General features: G+C 41.9%; 1 protein-coding gene and 1 long non-coding RNA gene across 3 annotated transcripts in view; one reads left to right on the forward strand and one right to left on the reverse strand.

Moving 5' to 3' along the window:
- LOC116503855 overlaps positions 1–16,578 on the forward strand; it is a 31,344-nt gene that overhangs the window by 12,895 nt on the left and 1,871 nt on the right. The window contains exon 4 of the long non-coding RNA XR_004254748.1: positions 504–569. This is a non-coding gene — a long non-coding RNA (uncharacterized LOC116503855). The remainder of the gene's footprint in view (positions 1–503; positions 570–16,578) is intronic.
- The window catches only part of PECAM1 (platelet and endothelial cell adhesion molecule 1), a 67,133-nt gene that overhangs the window by 8,526 nt on the left and 42,029 nt on the right, over positions 1–16,578 (reverse strand). For both annotated transcript variants that reach the window (XM_032210529.1, XM_032210528.1), the window contains 3 exons: positions 15,739–15,807; positions 13,614–13,667; positions 299–318 (listed from right to left, as the gene is read on the reverse strand). In XM_032210529.1, the coding sequence (XP_032066420.1) occupies positions 299–318; positions 13,614–13,667; positions 15,739–15,807 (143 nt within the window). The remainder of the gene's footprint in view (positions 1–298; positions 319–13,613; positions 13,668–15,738; positions 15,808–16,578) is intronic.

Consider the following 16,578-nt stretch of genomic DNA (forward strand, 5'->3'; position numbering starts at 1 on the left):
GCTTTTCATACACTGCCCTAATTTACAATACAATATGCAATATACACACAAGCTGGGTATTACTCAACTTGCATGCTCCTAATTCAACATAATGTAATCCTTGAAACTGTTTCAAGCATTAAATTTATCACATCTCTTTCTGTTTATTTCTGATATAATAACCGATAGATTCAGAATACACTTAATGAAATGTAACAGGCTGTAACAGTTAAATCCAAACAACTTGGCTTCTGTTTTGATAAGTGAAATATTAAAAACTTCTCCCAATATGTACCAGTCAAATGAAAAATATACTTACAGAATGTCTGTTCTCAGCATCTGAAAATCATGAGATATAGATTAAAAATTGCCACTCCTACAATTATCACTCTAGTAGACAAATGTACACTCAAGCACGCTAAGATTTTCCTTTAAATAGCTCATTATTTACATTTATTTCACATTTCAAGGTGAGGTTGCCACAGTCTTTGCTTAAATAATCCCAATCCTTTCATTTTTTTCAGATAAAGAAAAGTAAAGACTGAGGTGCCTTGGTGCTGTTCTTGCAGACATTTCATTATCCAAACTAGGTAACATCTTCAGTAGGGTCCAATTGTTTCTGACAATAGCACAGCATTCATTTATTGGAAGAATACCAATGGGAGCTAGAACATTTTTGATAAATCCACTCTTTACATCAATTTCAGAAATCAAGAAAAAAATGGTCACAGCATTCTGATTTGATGACTACTTATATTCCTTTTCCCGAATGCCTGCATAAACCCGAGCAATTTACCCATTGAACAAAGTAGCATTTACTTTCAAATCAATATGCAGGAGGCTGGTAAAAGCAACATTTATTAGAGTAATTCAAAAATATGTTCAGTCCGTATTATCTGCAGAGAAAACAAAAAAATGAAAATGGTCCCTAAATTGGTGAATGTTTCATGGACAACCCTGAAGCAACAGTTATTCCAGCTACCTCCCTATAGCATTAATACTAATGTCCATACTTGAGAAATGCTAATTAATATAATTTGTCAAAAGAAGCATATGACAGATCCGACGCAGGAACTAGATGTGATGCTTATGATTACTAAATACACTTTAGTAATGTGGAATAATGTGGAAAGAACATTCTGAGAAAAGCAAGCAACATCCAACCAGAGAATCTGTCTTTATCTCTAAAACTAAAAATGTTAACCCACGCCAGGCAGTCCTGTTCCTTCCCACAAGGCTTACGGTATCTCCATTATTTCACAAAACTGAGTCACTGGAAATTTCCCTACTTCTCTGTGAATAATCACATAGAATGGCTGGAATTTGTTGATCAGGCCAAGAAAGACACAGGGAGTTATTTCTGAGTAGATTCCTTTATTGTTCCTTACCTATGGATAGAGGATCTTGCCAGAGAGCAGCTATGTGACTATAACAAATATACTGTAGAAATCCTTGGGGAGGGCCTGTTTTAACTCTCTTCCTTCCAACCAAACTTTCCATGCATCCCTGCCTCCTTTCCCTCTGGAATGCAGCCCCTCTCTCCTGGGAATCCAGGTTACATTCCATTACACTCATTCAACTGTAGTTCACAAGATTCTTAGAAAAACAGTATTGTAACAGCTATGACAACAGTGTCTTGCCAATCTGAATGTCCCTTCCCTTACCTTGTGGGAACTAGAGAGAGCCCTCTCTGAGATGAGATGTTGTCTCAAGATATTTTCTTGACAAAGGCTCAAACCCCTCTTATCTGACTAATGCCTTTATAATGGGCCTTTCTTTGGTCCTTCAAGGCTATTCCTGATAACCTCTAGGCAACTCTCTCACAAAACTCATGCTCCAAATAAGTTCACAGGCCATGGAAACTCAGGGAATGGCTTTTGATTAGTCATTTTTGTCAGCCCAATAAATCAAGGAAAATGATACTTGTGGGAAAAGAGAAAAAAATGAAATGTTATGCATGTGTCAACCCTTTGAGTAGACTAAGCGGACATCTTTCCCAAGAATTCTGTAGCTCTATTGAATTAGTTTATATTAACATCATGAAAACCTGATTGCATTTTTCATTATCTCCAGAGAATCAATGCAGAATACATCTGAGTTTCTTTCTACAGGTCGTCCTTGATTTATAACCATTCATTTAAAGGCTGTTTGAAGTTACACCGGCCCTGAAAAAAGTGGCTTAGGACTGTTTTTCATACTTATGACAGTTGCAGCATTCCCATAGTCTGTGATCATAAGTCAAGGACTACCTGTAAGGCTTTCTTCCTTTCCCTTATAACATACAATATATAGTAACCATCATCACCTAGTTTCTCCCAGATCTTCTCTGTGGCTTTCCACAGAGCCTTAAGCTTTTGAGAAAAGGTGGGATACATATAAGCCTAAAAAATAAGCAAGCAAATATTTCCATTCCCCTGCAGCATCTTCTAAAGTTAGAAATCCCCTATTTCATATCAATCCCAGGCTCTTCTCCAATTATTTTTTCAGAAAAATAGAGGTTTCTTGCACAGATATATACTTGGCAAGAAAAACCAGACAGAGGACATGGCTCAACCTTTTGTTCAGCCTTCTTCAATTTGATGAGTTTGACTTCACCTTCCATAACCCCCAGCCAGCATGGTCTTCACTAACAAGGCAAACGTAAGATATGGAAAGCAGTTGTGATTGTTGTAAAGAAGATAAACTCTAGAACAATAATCCCCTTCAACCAGTTAAGATCAAAGAGTTATTTGACACAACGTATCTGAAATAAATTACCCAAGGCTTTTGTAATGTGCTAACTATTGTCTTGCCAGGAAGGAGGAAATTATAAATTTTGTATGTTTCCAGAGCTCCAAACGAAAGGTTGTTCGTTCATTTTATTGGGGGGGGGGGAATCAACGGATATCCCATGTTTTACTCACCCTATATCAGTCTGGTGGCCAGCGTAATTTTATGATGGAGTCTAACCTAATTGTTTCTCTGCTGCATAGCCTATGTTAATACTAAAACAGCTAAATTATTTCATCTCCCAATGTGGCTTTAAATCACTTTAAATCAGCCTTCCTCAATCTAGTACTCCCCAGATGTGATGGGGCTGCATTTCCTGTTATTACCGTATCCCATTAGCTGGTTATCTTCATTACTACTGCATTAGAGCCTTAGAATCTAATGCTGATCCTCCATTCAGGTGCTCATTCAGTGTTCATGAAAAATGTGAACATTGCCTGCTTACAGGTTACAACTATTTCTTTAGTGACCATTTGAAATTATAGCAGCGCTGAAAAAAGTGACTTGTATGGCCACTTTTCACACTTACGACCATTACAGCATAACATGAACTGCTTCAGAAATTAGTTCTGTCATGATTCTAGAGATGCTTATATCTTCTATGCCAGTCTGTCTTGATTGTGTGTACAGGTAGTCCTCGATTTACAACAGTTCATTTAGTCACCTTTTGAATTTACAAGGGCACTGAAAAAAGTGACTTCTTATGACTGTTTTTCACACTTATGACCATTGCAGCATCCTCATGGTCACATGATTGAAATTTGGATGCTTGGCAACTGGCATGTATTTATGACGGTTGCAGTATCCTGGGGTCATGGGATAACTTTTTGTGATATTCTGAGAAGCAAAGTCAATGGGGAAGTCAGATTCACTTAACAACTCTGTTACTAACTTAACAAACTGCAGTGATTACTTAACAAATGTGATAAGAAAGATTGTAAAATGGGGAAAATTTCCTTAACAGCTGTCTTGCTTAGCATCAGAAATTTTGGACTCCATTGTGATCTAAGTTGAAGCCTACCTGTATTATGTTTCCAAATATTTATTTCATAAGGAAATAATGTAGGAGTTCGAAAGAAAGGAATATAATTTAGACTTGCACTTTTAACAAAGGTACTGCAGAATAGCCAACTGCTTGGCAAATTCATTCCAGATTTAAAGATTGGATCAGCATATAAGCACTATATATTAATTCTATGATGCTATGTCCATCTACTCTTTCAGATCTGGACAAAATATCCAATCCTAGTATTTTTAGCACTAGCAATAGCACTTAGAGTTATTTACTGCTTTACAGTGCTTTATAACCCTCTCTAAGTGGTTTACAGAGTCAGCATATTGCTCCCAACAGTCTGAGTCCTCGTTTTACCAACCTTGGAAGGATGGAAGGCTGAGTCAACCTTGAGCCTGTGAGAAATGAACTGCTGAACTGCAGGTAGCAATCAACAGAAGTAGCTTGCAGTACTGCACTCTAACCACTGTGCCACCTCGGCTCATTTTAAAATGATGTTTAGCACTTTCATGAGATTCCAGACAAGGCTGGTATTTGCTAGGAAGGATCTCAACTCATATAAGAGCATCCTTTGAAGGTCTGGAATTTGGAAGCAGGAAATTGGGCACAACAAGTTTCTAGAGCTGTGCAAAATGCAACAAGGTTTCCTCATGCCTGGTGCTGCTGAGAATATTTGTTTTTCCACAGAATGTTGTGGGTGGCAGAATGTTAAGTTGAGCTCTTCCTGTCTTGACGCAAAACCTGCAGCCTAAAAACTGAGTCATTTTTCCAGCGCATAGCACAAATGAGAAGTTTGTTGATCAGAACAACTTGGGGCGAGCTAGTGTTATAGTAATTTTTTTAAGAAGATAATTAACTTCTTAAGGTGGCGCAGTGGTTAAAATGCAGCACTGCAGGCTACTGCTAGATCAGCAGGTCAGCGGTTCAAATCTCACCGGCTCAGGGTTGACTCAGCCTTCCATCCTTCCGAGGTGGGTAAAATGAGGACCCAGATTGTTGGGGGCAATATGTTGACTCTCTGTAAACCGCTTAGAGAGGCCTGAAAGGCCTATGAAGCGGTATATAAGTCTACTGCTATTGCTATATTGCTAACTTAATATCGCTGGACCAAAATATACTTTACCAGTTCATGAAGCGCGTTTTTAAAGTGGCAGGCATGGCTTTACACGTAGATAATTGGTTGTGTGAGATAACCAAAATGGAGGAGAAAGAGATCAATAGGAAACAAAACATAAGCCGAGTAAATATTTAATTTTGTGAAAATATTATAGGCAATAACCAAGGTTGTGTTGGTTATGGCAGAAATGTTCCAGCATAGGAGACATAATGAATTATGCTATCAGAAACAGGTATATAATTGTTTCCTTCAATCTGATGCTGCTGAGACCATGCCCAGAGTAGTGTGTGTGATTCTGGGCACATTTCCAAAAGGATATTGACAGGTTGGAGAGGTTTCAGAGGACAGTAATATGGATGATAGAAATTGTTGAGGACAAGCCTTAGGCAGACAGAAGAACCTTGGGATGAGCAGTGTGACTTAGGAGATATAGTAGCCATATACATGGCATTGAATTATTTTCCATGGCCAATGTAACTAGGACCAAAAATAAAAGTTATGCGGTGCAACAAACTAAATTTTATTTAAATATTGGGAGAAACTTTCTAGATAAGATCTGCACAACAGTGGAACAGTCCACTTATAAATGGTTTTTCACCCCTAGAGGCTTTTAAGAAGTTAGTGCATAGCCACCTCTCAAGGAGGGCTTCATCGGGTTTCCTGAACATTGAACATTGCAGATCCTTGTGACCATCTCCAAGCCTACAATTCTAGGGAAAAGAATCATAGTTGAAACCATGGGTTTCGTTCTGATTTTTTCCCTTGAAATTCTTATCAATTGGTGTCATTGCTTTGCTGATTTCTTTTTCTCCTCTTGGCTTCTAGGTACAGTCACTCAATTACCATATCAACACCCAGAAGGTTTTCTGGCTATTAAATAGCAAGACATAAACAGTATAATCCTCATTCTAGATGTGTATATTTAAAAAGAACTGGGAAACACCTAAGCAGTGCTTTTCTTCATTATATTATGAAGAACCCATCAAGTTTATAAAATAATGAGTACCCTGATTTTTCAAATACAGGGATATGTCCAAGGTAGTATGCAGCTTTAAAGCATAACCATCAACTAAATAGAATAGAACAGGAAATATAATAAGTGTCTTCAAACAGCAAGTCAAGAGAGAATGAAAGCTAGATCTTACTTGGATAATGCCTAATAGAACAAACTAACATTCACAATCAATGACATCCTTCCATGATAACAAATGTTCAAATACAAATGGACAATATCCAAGGCACAACAAAAGAGCGCCTACACAACAATCACACTGTAGAGAGAAAGAAAAGTTCCATAAATAGAGTGACGTGCACAACAGAGGAAATTTTGTGAGTCCTATTATCTGAGCTATAGATGTCAAATGGGCAAAACAAGAATGAAAATTAATGTAGTGGCAGCTTAATTAAAACAAATATTCCTCAATGATTCCCCATGCATTTTGCAATCCTTCCTTCCATTACATTAAAAATTAAAATTCAATGGCAACATTTGGGGAATGCATTCTGACACCATGTTTGTGACTGAGAAAAGAATGTAAAGAAAGCTATTGGATAGAGAGATAGATAAAAATATTTTATAATAATAATATTATAACGGCATGACATTTTCTCTGGTCATGGTGTTCTTATAGAAACCAAGTCTCTTCTCACTTAGCTCCATAATGCTAGTGTCACTGTAGTGTTGAGAGTTTGATGCAGTAAATGCAGTATTGAATTAGTACTGGGAGACCCTGGTTCAAATCCAATGTGAGCCATGGAAATTCATTGTGGGCACTTCAGATGAATCACTATCTCTCAGACCTAATGAGCCCACATTGTGGTGGTTGTAGATTCTGAAGGAGAGCTACACCTACAATTGATCACCTGACTTCTTGGCGGAAAGGTACAATTCTCTTCTAAAGGCACAATGGAAATTAGCAAATAACACATTTTCCAATTATGAGTGAAATAGAATGCTTCCAGATGTCACTGTTGGCATTAGCATTGACCATGCTGCTTGAGAACTGGGGATTCTCTGGGAATTGTTAGTTCAGAAGTTTTGTTAGTCCAGAAGCCCACACTCCCCCCCCCCACCCCTTTATTATTTTTACAAATAACTCAAGGCAGTGAACATCCCTGGAGACAGTGACTGGCCCAAAATCACACATTCAGCTTTCATGCCTAAGGTGGGACTAGAACTCACAGTTTCCTGATGATTGGCCCAGAGTAACCCATCCAGCTTTCATGCTTAAGGAAGGACTAGAACTCGCAGTCTCTATTTTTTTAGACTCTCAGAAACTAGTGGAGCTTTTAAATGGAGTTCATAGGCCAAGATATTTCCCCACCTCTTTATTTTGTTGATTCTCCTGTATGGGCAGAATGTGTGTTTTTATATAAATACCATTATGAACTATCTCCGTAATTAAAGTCAACATAGTTATATTTCAATAAGTAAACTGCTTTTAATGTTGTGTGATGTCCTGCTTATCTATTTGAAACACTTTTCCTGTGTATCCCACAGGAAAAACAGATGTAATTAGAACAATACAGTCTTACTATGTTTCCAAAAATAACTGAAGTTGCAGCCAGATATGTGCAAGAGAGAAGGGGGAATATAAAATGAAGGGGTGCTTCTCCCCAATCAAATCCAGATCGCATTTTTAATCAAATGACATCAATTAAACAAATTTTGTTCCTCACAACAAATGAAATACTGACTTTAAAAGATTTGCAGCTAGACCTGCCCTTCACAAATTCATTTAGGATGATGAAGTAGTGAATTTTGTTCTAGTATAATTTTTCCCAAAAGAGAATTGTTGCATAAAATATAGCAACCTATACCTCACCCTAGGAGGTGATGGTGCAAAAAGGAAATTTTATCAGACTCCTCTCAGGAGGCAGGAAGAGAAAGCAAAATCCTCTTACTAGTAATTCTTTAAAGTTAAACCAAGCAAAGCTGAGGCAAATCAAATTTTGCATTCTAAGGAATGTCTGTTGAGATTCTCAATCAACCAAGTCATGGTTCTCCCAAAAGTGCTTTTTCCAAAAGGCAACTGGACTTTTTTGGTTTCAACAAGAAAGCCCGGTTGCCTTTTGGACAAAGCACCTTTGGGGCATGGAAACATTATAGGCACTCCTCATTAAATGACTAGGCATTTTACAACAATTCAAAGTTACAATGCCCACAAAAGAGGTGCTTTATGTCCTTTGGAGCACCTTGCCTGTTATAAATTGAGTTTGAGTTTGAGTTTGAAGTTTATTTATATGCCGCCCTTTTCCCTGGGGTGACTCAGGGCGGCTCACAACCCAAGGGGGAGGGGGAGACAAACTTTTAACATATAAGACAATACATAATTAAAAAACACAACATTCATACCATTCGGGCGAGTTATAGTCTTAGCCCCAGGCCTGACGGGATAGCCAGATTCTGAGGGCTGTGCGGAAGGTCTGGAGGGTGGTGAGGGTACGAATCTCCACGGGGAGATCGTTCCATAGGGTCGGAGCTGCCACCGAGAAGGCTCTCCTCCGCGTAGTTGCCAGTCGGCATTGACCGGCAGATGGAACTCGGAGGAGGCCTAATCGATGAGATCTAATAGGTCGCGTGGAGGTAATTGGCAGTAGGCGGTCTCTCAAGTACCCAGATCCACTACCATGTAGGGCTTTATGGGTGACAAGTAGCACCTTGAAGCGCACCCGGAGATCAACAGGTAGCCAGTGCAGCTCGCGGAGGATAGGAGTTATGTGGGTGAAGCGAGGTGCACCCACAATCGCTCGCACGGCCGCATTCTGGACTAGCTGAAGTCGCCGAATACTCTTCAAGGGCAGCCCCATGTAGAGCACATTGCAGTACTCCAGCCTAGAGGTCACAAGGGCACGAGTGACTGTTGTGAGAGCCTCCCGGTTCAGGTAGGGGCGCAACTGGTGCACCAGGCGAACCTGGGCAAATGCCCCCCTGATCACAGCTGACAAATGGTGTTCAAAAGTTAGCTGTGGGTCCAGGAGGACTCCCAAGTTGCGGACCCTGTCTGAGGGGTATAATGTTTGACCCCCCAGCCTGAGAGGTGGAATACTTGCCAAATTGGTGGGAGGGAAACACAACAGCCACTTGGTCTTATCTGGGTTGAGCATGAGTTCGTTAGCCCTCATCCAGTCCCTAACAGCTTCAAGTCCCTGGTTCATCACGTCCACCGCTTCATTGAGTTGGCACGGGGCGGACAGATACAACTGAGTATCGTCCGCATACTGATGGTATTTTATCCCGTGCCGCCGAATGATCTCGCCCAGCGGTTTCATGTAGATGTTGAAAAGTAGGGGGGACAAGACCGAACCCTGCGGCACCCCATATGTTAGGGGCCTAGGGGTCGATCTCTGCCCTCCAACTAACACCGACTGCGACCTGTCTGAGAGGTAAGAGGAGAACCACTGCAAAACAGTGCCTCCCACCCCCACCTCCCGCAGTCGTCGCAGAAGGATACCATGGTCGATGGTATCGAAAGCCGCTGAGAGGTCAAGGAGAACCAGGATGGAGGCAAAGCCTCCGTCGCTGGCTCTCCAGAGGTCATTGGTCAATGCGACTAAAGCGGTTTCTGTGCTGTAGCCAGGCCTGAAGCCGGACTGGAATGGGTCAAGATAGCTAGCTTCCTCCAAGGACCGCTGGAGCTGAAAGGCCACCACCTTCTCAACAACCTTCCCCACAAAGGGGAGGTTGGAGACTGGACGATAATTGTTAAGAACGGCTGGATCCAAGGATGGTTTCTTCAGGAGGGGTCTCACCACCGCCGCTTTAAGTGCGGGGGGAAAGACCCCCTCCCAAAGGGAGGCGGTAACAACCACCTGGATCCAGCCCCTTGTCACCTCCCTGCTGTTAGCAACCAGCCAGGAGGGGCACGGGTCCAGTACACATGTGGAGGCACTCACAGCTCTCATGGCCTTGTCCACGTCCCCAGGGGCAACATCCTGAAACTCAACCCAGGGGTGGTCTACCAGATTATCCACTTGTGCCTCGGCTGGATCTGCAGAATCGGAATCGGAGTCCAACTCCGACCGAAACCAAGCAACTTTGTCCACCCAAAACTGGACGTAGTCCTCAGCCCTACCCTGGAGGGGATCCCCCGTGTCCCTCCTGTTTAGGAGGGAACGGGTTATCCTAAACAGGGCGGCTGGGCGCGACTCAGCGGAGGCGATCAAGGTGGCAATATAAGCTCTTTTCGCCGTCCTAATTGCCCTGATGTAGTCCTTGATGCACGATGTTAGAAGTGCTCGGCTCGATTCGGATTTGTTGGACCTCCATAGGTGCTCTAGGCGTTTCTTCCGGCGCTTCCTCTTCCGGAGTTCCTCGGTAAACCAAGGAGGCCTCCTGGATCCACTGCCTCGGAGCGGCCGTAGTGGCGCAATCTGGTCAAGAGACTTCGACGCTGCCGAGTTCCAGGCAGCAACCAGAGTCTCCACCGGACTGTGGGCGAGAGTATCAGGAATAACCCCAAGCTCCGTCTGGAACCTCAAGGGGTCCATAAGTTGCCTGGGGCGGAACCACCTGGTCGGTTCCTCCTCCCTACAGTGGAGGTTTGGTCTCCGAAAGTCAAGCCTCAGTAGGCAGTGGTCTGACCACGACAGGGGTATGATCTCATTACCCCTCAGACCAAGATCACAAGTCCACTGCTCCAAGAGAAATACGAGGTCGAGCGTGTGACCCGCTGAGTGGGTTGGGCCCCGAATTACCTGGGTCAAGCCCATGGCTGTCATGGAAGCCATGAACTCCTGCGCTCCATCAGAGTGTTCACCGAGCGAAGGCAAATTGAAACCATAAGCCTGGGGAACTCAATTGCCAGCTCGGCTACCGACTCGAGGAGCGAGGGGAGGGCTGCTGCAATGCTGTTGGGAGGCAGGTATGTTAACAGCAAACCCACTTGACCCTTGAGGTCCAACTTCACCAGCAGGGATTCACACCCGACAAGCTCCGGAGCAGGGATCCTACGAGGTACTAGAGACTCTCGGATAACAATAGCCACACCTCCACCCCTTCCCTGGGCTCTCGGCTGATGGAGCACCTGAAAACCTTCTGGGCACATCTCTACGAGGGGGACTCCTCCCTCCGGGCCCAGCCAGGTTTCAGTAATACATGCCAGGTCTGCCCTCTCGTCTAAAATTAAGTCCTGGACGAGGGGAGCCTTGTGAACAACAGACCTGGCATTTAGCGACAACAGCCTGAGACCAGGGTCCTGACTACTCGCGCCATCTGGCCTTGGAGTGGGACTCATAGGGCTGGAAGGAGGGATCTCTGTGACGTAGCGAGCCCTCCTTCCCCGGTAATGGCCAGCCCTAAAGTCCCCGCCATATCTGCCCCTCCCTGTTACGACCGTAATGCTCCGGCCCACTCCCGTGTCCGTGGTTCCCTCAACCACCCCTATGGCTCCCGCATTCCTCGACAGGCCCTCCGAATCAGACACACTCATTCGTTCACCCCAAGCAGTCCCCACAAAGTAATTAAAACACGAAAAATACAACAATAATGGGCAATAAAAAGTGGAATCATTCACTCACTCACATACAAATCCCATACATTCACCATACCAGTTAAAAATTGCGCAACCGTGCGAAGTTCGTAGGCGGATGTACAAAAAGAGTAGGTGTGGGGTTAATCCCAGTCACAAGGGGAGAGAGCAAATTCCCTGCCCACGTCCTCTTTGTCCTCCACTTTCCTTTTCTGCAAGAATTGTGAATACAGAGTGGCATGCACAGTCACATGCTCCCATGTTGGGTAGGTCAACTTAATTCTGGGCTCAATTCTGGTGATAAATTGAGGACTGATTGTACTGACATTTCCTTCCAGCTGATACCACTCCACCTCCAAGTTAGGCTGTTCTGAGTTAGGCTTCCCCAAACCAGAAGCAGATTCCTTGTCCTGACAAAAAACCCTTTTTATTAAGTTACTGTGAATGCCTCTCATTCACATCCAGCAAATCTTTCAAGGGTGAATATACAGTCACAGACCTTATCTGGCTTGGAGAGCTGACAGGCCGATATCTTCAAAACTTGGCAAGAAGCCTATGAGAATCACAAACCAATTAAGCGAACTAATTGTCTCCTGCAAACTCCACTCCCCTTTCGCTCCTCTTTTATTCCCTATGGGAGGGGCCATTTATCGTTCACCTGTGGCCTTAAACCCAAGTCAGCCCTTGCTCCTTAGCTGTTTATATGTTTATAGATTGAAAAGGCCTTTACTTTCACAGTACACCAAATACCTGCTCTCTGATCTATTCCCCCTTTCTTCCACCAACGTTGGTAGCCCATAAGAGTTACAAATACCTCTCCTAGGAGCTAGGAAGGCAATATCTTCCCTGGAATATTATTCTAAGACCCTTAGGACTGGAGCATAAATACAAATATAGAAAACAGCCAGTCAGAGAGAAATCCACTTATTCCTTAAAAGCTTCTATATTTTCATTTCTATATTTGAGGAGGGTTTTTTTAGTATATGTATTTTTTTCCAAATCAGTTTTTCCAAAATTATAAAAGATAGTTCAGTAAAACATAACATCCCCAAAAGTTTAAACTTAAATCTGGTTAAAAAGCTTTCACATAAACAAAGAAAAGAAACCACTCCAAATAAAATATTATTGATTATAAGATTAACATATAGAGATTACCACTCCATATTTGGGAAGATAAAAAGTTGTACATTTGCCAAAGATGTATAAATTGACATGCACTGTGCAAATTAATGAAAGGTTGCCATTCATCTCTAGATAAAAATAAGCTGTGTACCTGAACAATAGTAATCATGAGAAAACAATTAAAGTAGCCAAGAAATCAACCCAGATTTCTCATTTGAGGCACAAATGACCAGGCTCAAATTATCTTACTTTGGACAATATGTGAACACCTAGCTCTCTGAAAAAGGATCTAATGCTGGGAAAGGTGGAAGGAAAGAGAAGAGGACAACCAGCAGAAAGGATAGACAGATTCATTTACAGTGGTGATGGATGCGCTGCTGGAAGATTTGAAGGACCAATCTGTCCCTAATTGTCATGGAGAAAATCTATCTGTGCGGTTGTTAAGAGCTGACACCTATCTATCGCACATAATCAGTTGGGTGGCCCAGCCTTTACAAGACTCTGAAGAGACAAGATTCATGGCACTCTGGAGAAGAATGGGACAAGTCCCTGCGGCCAATTCTCCACTGCCAACTCTCCACAACCAGCTCACCACAGGACAATTTACCATCATTTAAAAAGGGAAGAAAAATAAGGACTAGAGAGCAATGATGAGGCATTTCATTTGGATGATAAGCAAGGAAAGTTTTAAAACCACAATTTATGATGACTTCAAGCTTAAATGACTGCGTACAAGGAACTTCAGAGTATTCAGATCAAAATAATTATAACAGGAATAACACCAGATATGTTTTAAAGGATGAACTGAGATGTATTGTCAGCATGATGTTGATGAATAGTTTAATAACTGCCTGCACAGTAATCCCTGAGTTTATAGCTACTCAGAAGTAAATCCTATTAATAGGATTTACTCTCAGAAAAATTATAAGCCTTGATTGCTCTCCTTATGCAGATACGTATTCGGAACTTAAATTCCACAGAATTTCATGAGACTTATTTCCAAGAATATTCATTATGTCTGGTATGAGTTTCCAATCTATGAATTCATTGTTTTTGTTTTCTTCTTTCTTTCTTTTTTTTAAAAAAAGTACCAGGCAGAGATACTTAACCTTTGTATCTAATATTTTTCCATTTGTTTACTTACCATTAATAGTTTTTCTGATTTCAGTATAAACTGTCTCATTATTCATTACAGGAGCTGGAAAATAAAATCAGTGTAGAATCAGTGTAGAAACTATTTTTAAATGGGTCAAAATAAACTATCAAGGTGGCTGGGAAGATAACCAATGTGGCTGCTTCCAATATAGCTGAGGGAGGCCATATTTCTCTATTTTGTTTAGTCCCTAACCAGTGGGTAAGGCACTGAACCATGGTTTAATCTACAGAGGTCACTTCTGCATCAGTGACTTCCTTGGCTTCTAGCATCTTCATGGCATCACTCAGCTCTTGATGAAGTAATATACAGCCAGTTCTCATTGCTGTTATTTTTGCAGAAGAATGATTGGATGACTCCAGAAAATGCTATAAACCACTTGTGTGGAAATGATCTGTCAGTTATCTCTTGCAAATGTGAACAGAATTTATTTCTATACCTTTCTATTTTTTTTCTGTCCTCCTGAAAGATTGTTATGAATGTGTCTAATAAACAGCATCCTTAATTCAGGTAATTAATTCTCTGGCAAATTATTCTTCTGATCAAAATACAACGTAGGTGACCAGATGGCTCCTTCTGTATCTTCCTCCCCATTACAAATCTTTCATAAAACGATAGGCTAATGATTTTTATCACTCATTCGTCATTTATTTTTTATGAGAGGATCCTACCGTCAGCTTTCAATAATATTATATACAAAGATACATTTTTAATAACAACCAAGATGCTGTTATTAAGTGTCTGCACCAAACTGATTGCATGTAGGAGTTTTAAAAAATTGGAACCTTATGCAAACCTGGAAGTGAGACATTCAGTCTTGTTTTGTAGAAGAAAGGAAATGTGCTGGCATGACAGCTTGGGAGGGTTTTTTAACCTTTTAAGGATTTCTGTTTAAAATATCAAATGAGATCATCCCTGCTTATGAGGCCCTAAAAGCTCTGTTAAGGTGTGGCCCGCTTTCTAAGTTCATATACAAGCACTCACAAAACTAACATGAACTAATCACAATTTTACCTAGGTTGCTCATATCTAAGACTCTGGATTCAAGACATTACCAGATTGTGTCTTTAAATCTGCTGGGAGAAATGCCAAGACATTTCGTTGACTAATTGTGGTGGGACTCCAAACTGGCCAAATAAATTGGTCCTTAGCACCCTTATGCTACTCCCCCCTTGCCAGGGAGGGAAAGGAGTATGTTCCTGCTCACACCAATCCATTTATTTGTCTACTGGGTTATCACACAAGCCTTTTAGAGGCTCCATTAATTGAACGTATGGCAGGAAGGAAATACTCCAAGAAAAGCTTCAGGAGGCAGGAGATATAGGCCCTGAAGGATAGTTTTGCATGAACTGGGGATACATATTGCTCTCTAAGCTAGCCAACAGGGAAAAATAATTCCATAGGTAGACATCTTACCATAGATGAGCAGAACTCAAGCCCTAGAAGACAGATATAGTGACGTTATCCTCAGACCTACTAGGCAGCCCTGAGGGTGGAATGTAGGACCTTTAAGGGGCACCAGGTTGGGGAAATATATTTAAGCCTCAGTTGCCTACATCCATCTTCTGGTGTGGTAACTTTTATACAGCTAGTTTTCTGAAGTCAACTTAATACGGATTTATTTCCATCAAGAGAAAAATTCTGAAGTTGTTTCTCATGCTGGCGCCCCATAGACTATAGTCTGATTTCTTTTCCCTCCTCCCTTCCAAAACCCTTCTGCTCTGGAGAAAAGGGAAGTTTTCAGACCCAATTGCAAGGCAGCCGTTGGAAGAAAAGAGCAGGAAATGAGAAGGGTCCACTTGTTCAGTGTATGCTTTAATCTGCTGTTCAGAAGGCTGAAGGCAGAACTGAACGGAATAGCTTTGATAGCTTTTTCAGGCTAATGATTCAGTGCAGGTGGCCCATCTTGTCACAATGAACAGGATAAAAGGCTGGTTTGTTAATTAATAAACAAGCTAGAAGGAAGAGAGCTGCTGGCTCTTGAAGCAGGGCCTGTATTTCTTCCTGTTTATCCAGGCCTAAATGTGACTGCTTCTGAAAAAAAAAAGATTTCGGGAACTACCCATCAATCTCACAGTTGTTCTGGATACACTGTGTCCCAAGATGTCCTCCTTACCTCGGTGAGGGTCAGGCACCGATACTTGTACTTCTGTATATTCCACTTCAGGAGCCTCAAGGTCAGATCCTGCCACAAGCAGAGTAAGAAAACATTTGTTGCTCTTGCGCTCCAAAACAACTGAGAAGTTGCATATGGCCTTTGGTTCAAGTTGATCTTATTTCCACTGACTTTATAAAAACAATGCAGGCATTTCTCTAAATGACTACATATGTGTGTTTTCCTCCAGCAAACACCTTACGGCTTGGTATGATGTATAAACCAGCAGATTAAGACATGGTGTTTTCATACAACACATTAAGCCAGTGATGTCTAATCTTTTTGTCGAGGCGTGCCAAAAGCAGGGGGAGCGGGGGGGGAGCGCATGCGTGTGTCCACAACCATAATGCTATGCCCTCTCCCCGTGCATGCACAACCACCCCCCACATATGTGCATAGGCCTCATTGAAGCCTCTGGAGGGAGAAAAACGGTCCAACTGGAAAACCGGAAGTTCAGGAATGGACTTACGGATTGCCCGTAAAATCAGTTTGCCAGCATGCACATGCACGCTGGAGCTGACAGGGTAACGCCTTGCATGCCATCAGAAATGCCCCCTAGCACATGTGCCATAGGTTTGCCATCAAGGCATTAAGCCAAGGTTTGATGAAAGAAAGAAAAAACATACCACCACACTTAGTGTGTTCACTTTTGTATAATTTCTGTTTGGAGAAGTATAATTAACCAACTAACCAACACATCAAAAATATTAATACAGTGATAATGAAGTAAAAACTTACCTACCCTATAGTGATTAATGGGGGGGGGGAATCTAAATGCTTATTTTGTATTTATATCATAAA

The sequence above is a fragment of the Thamnophis elegans genome, chromosome 2 (assembly GCF_009769535.1).
Source record: "Thamnophis elegans isolate rThaEle1 chromosome 2, rThaEle1.pri, whole genome shotgun sequence".
Classification (NCBI taxonomy): domain Eukaryota; kingdom Metazoa; phylum Chordata; class Lepidosauria; order Squamata; family Colubridae; genus Thamnophis; species Thamnophis elegans.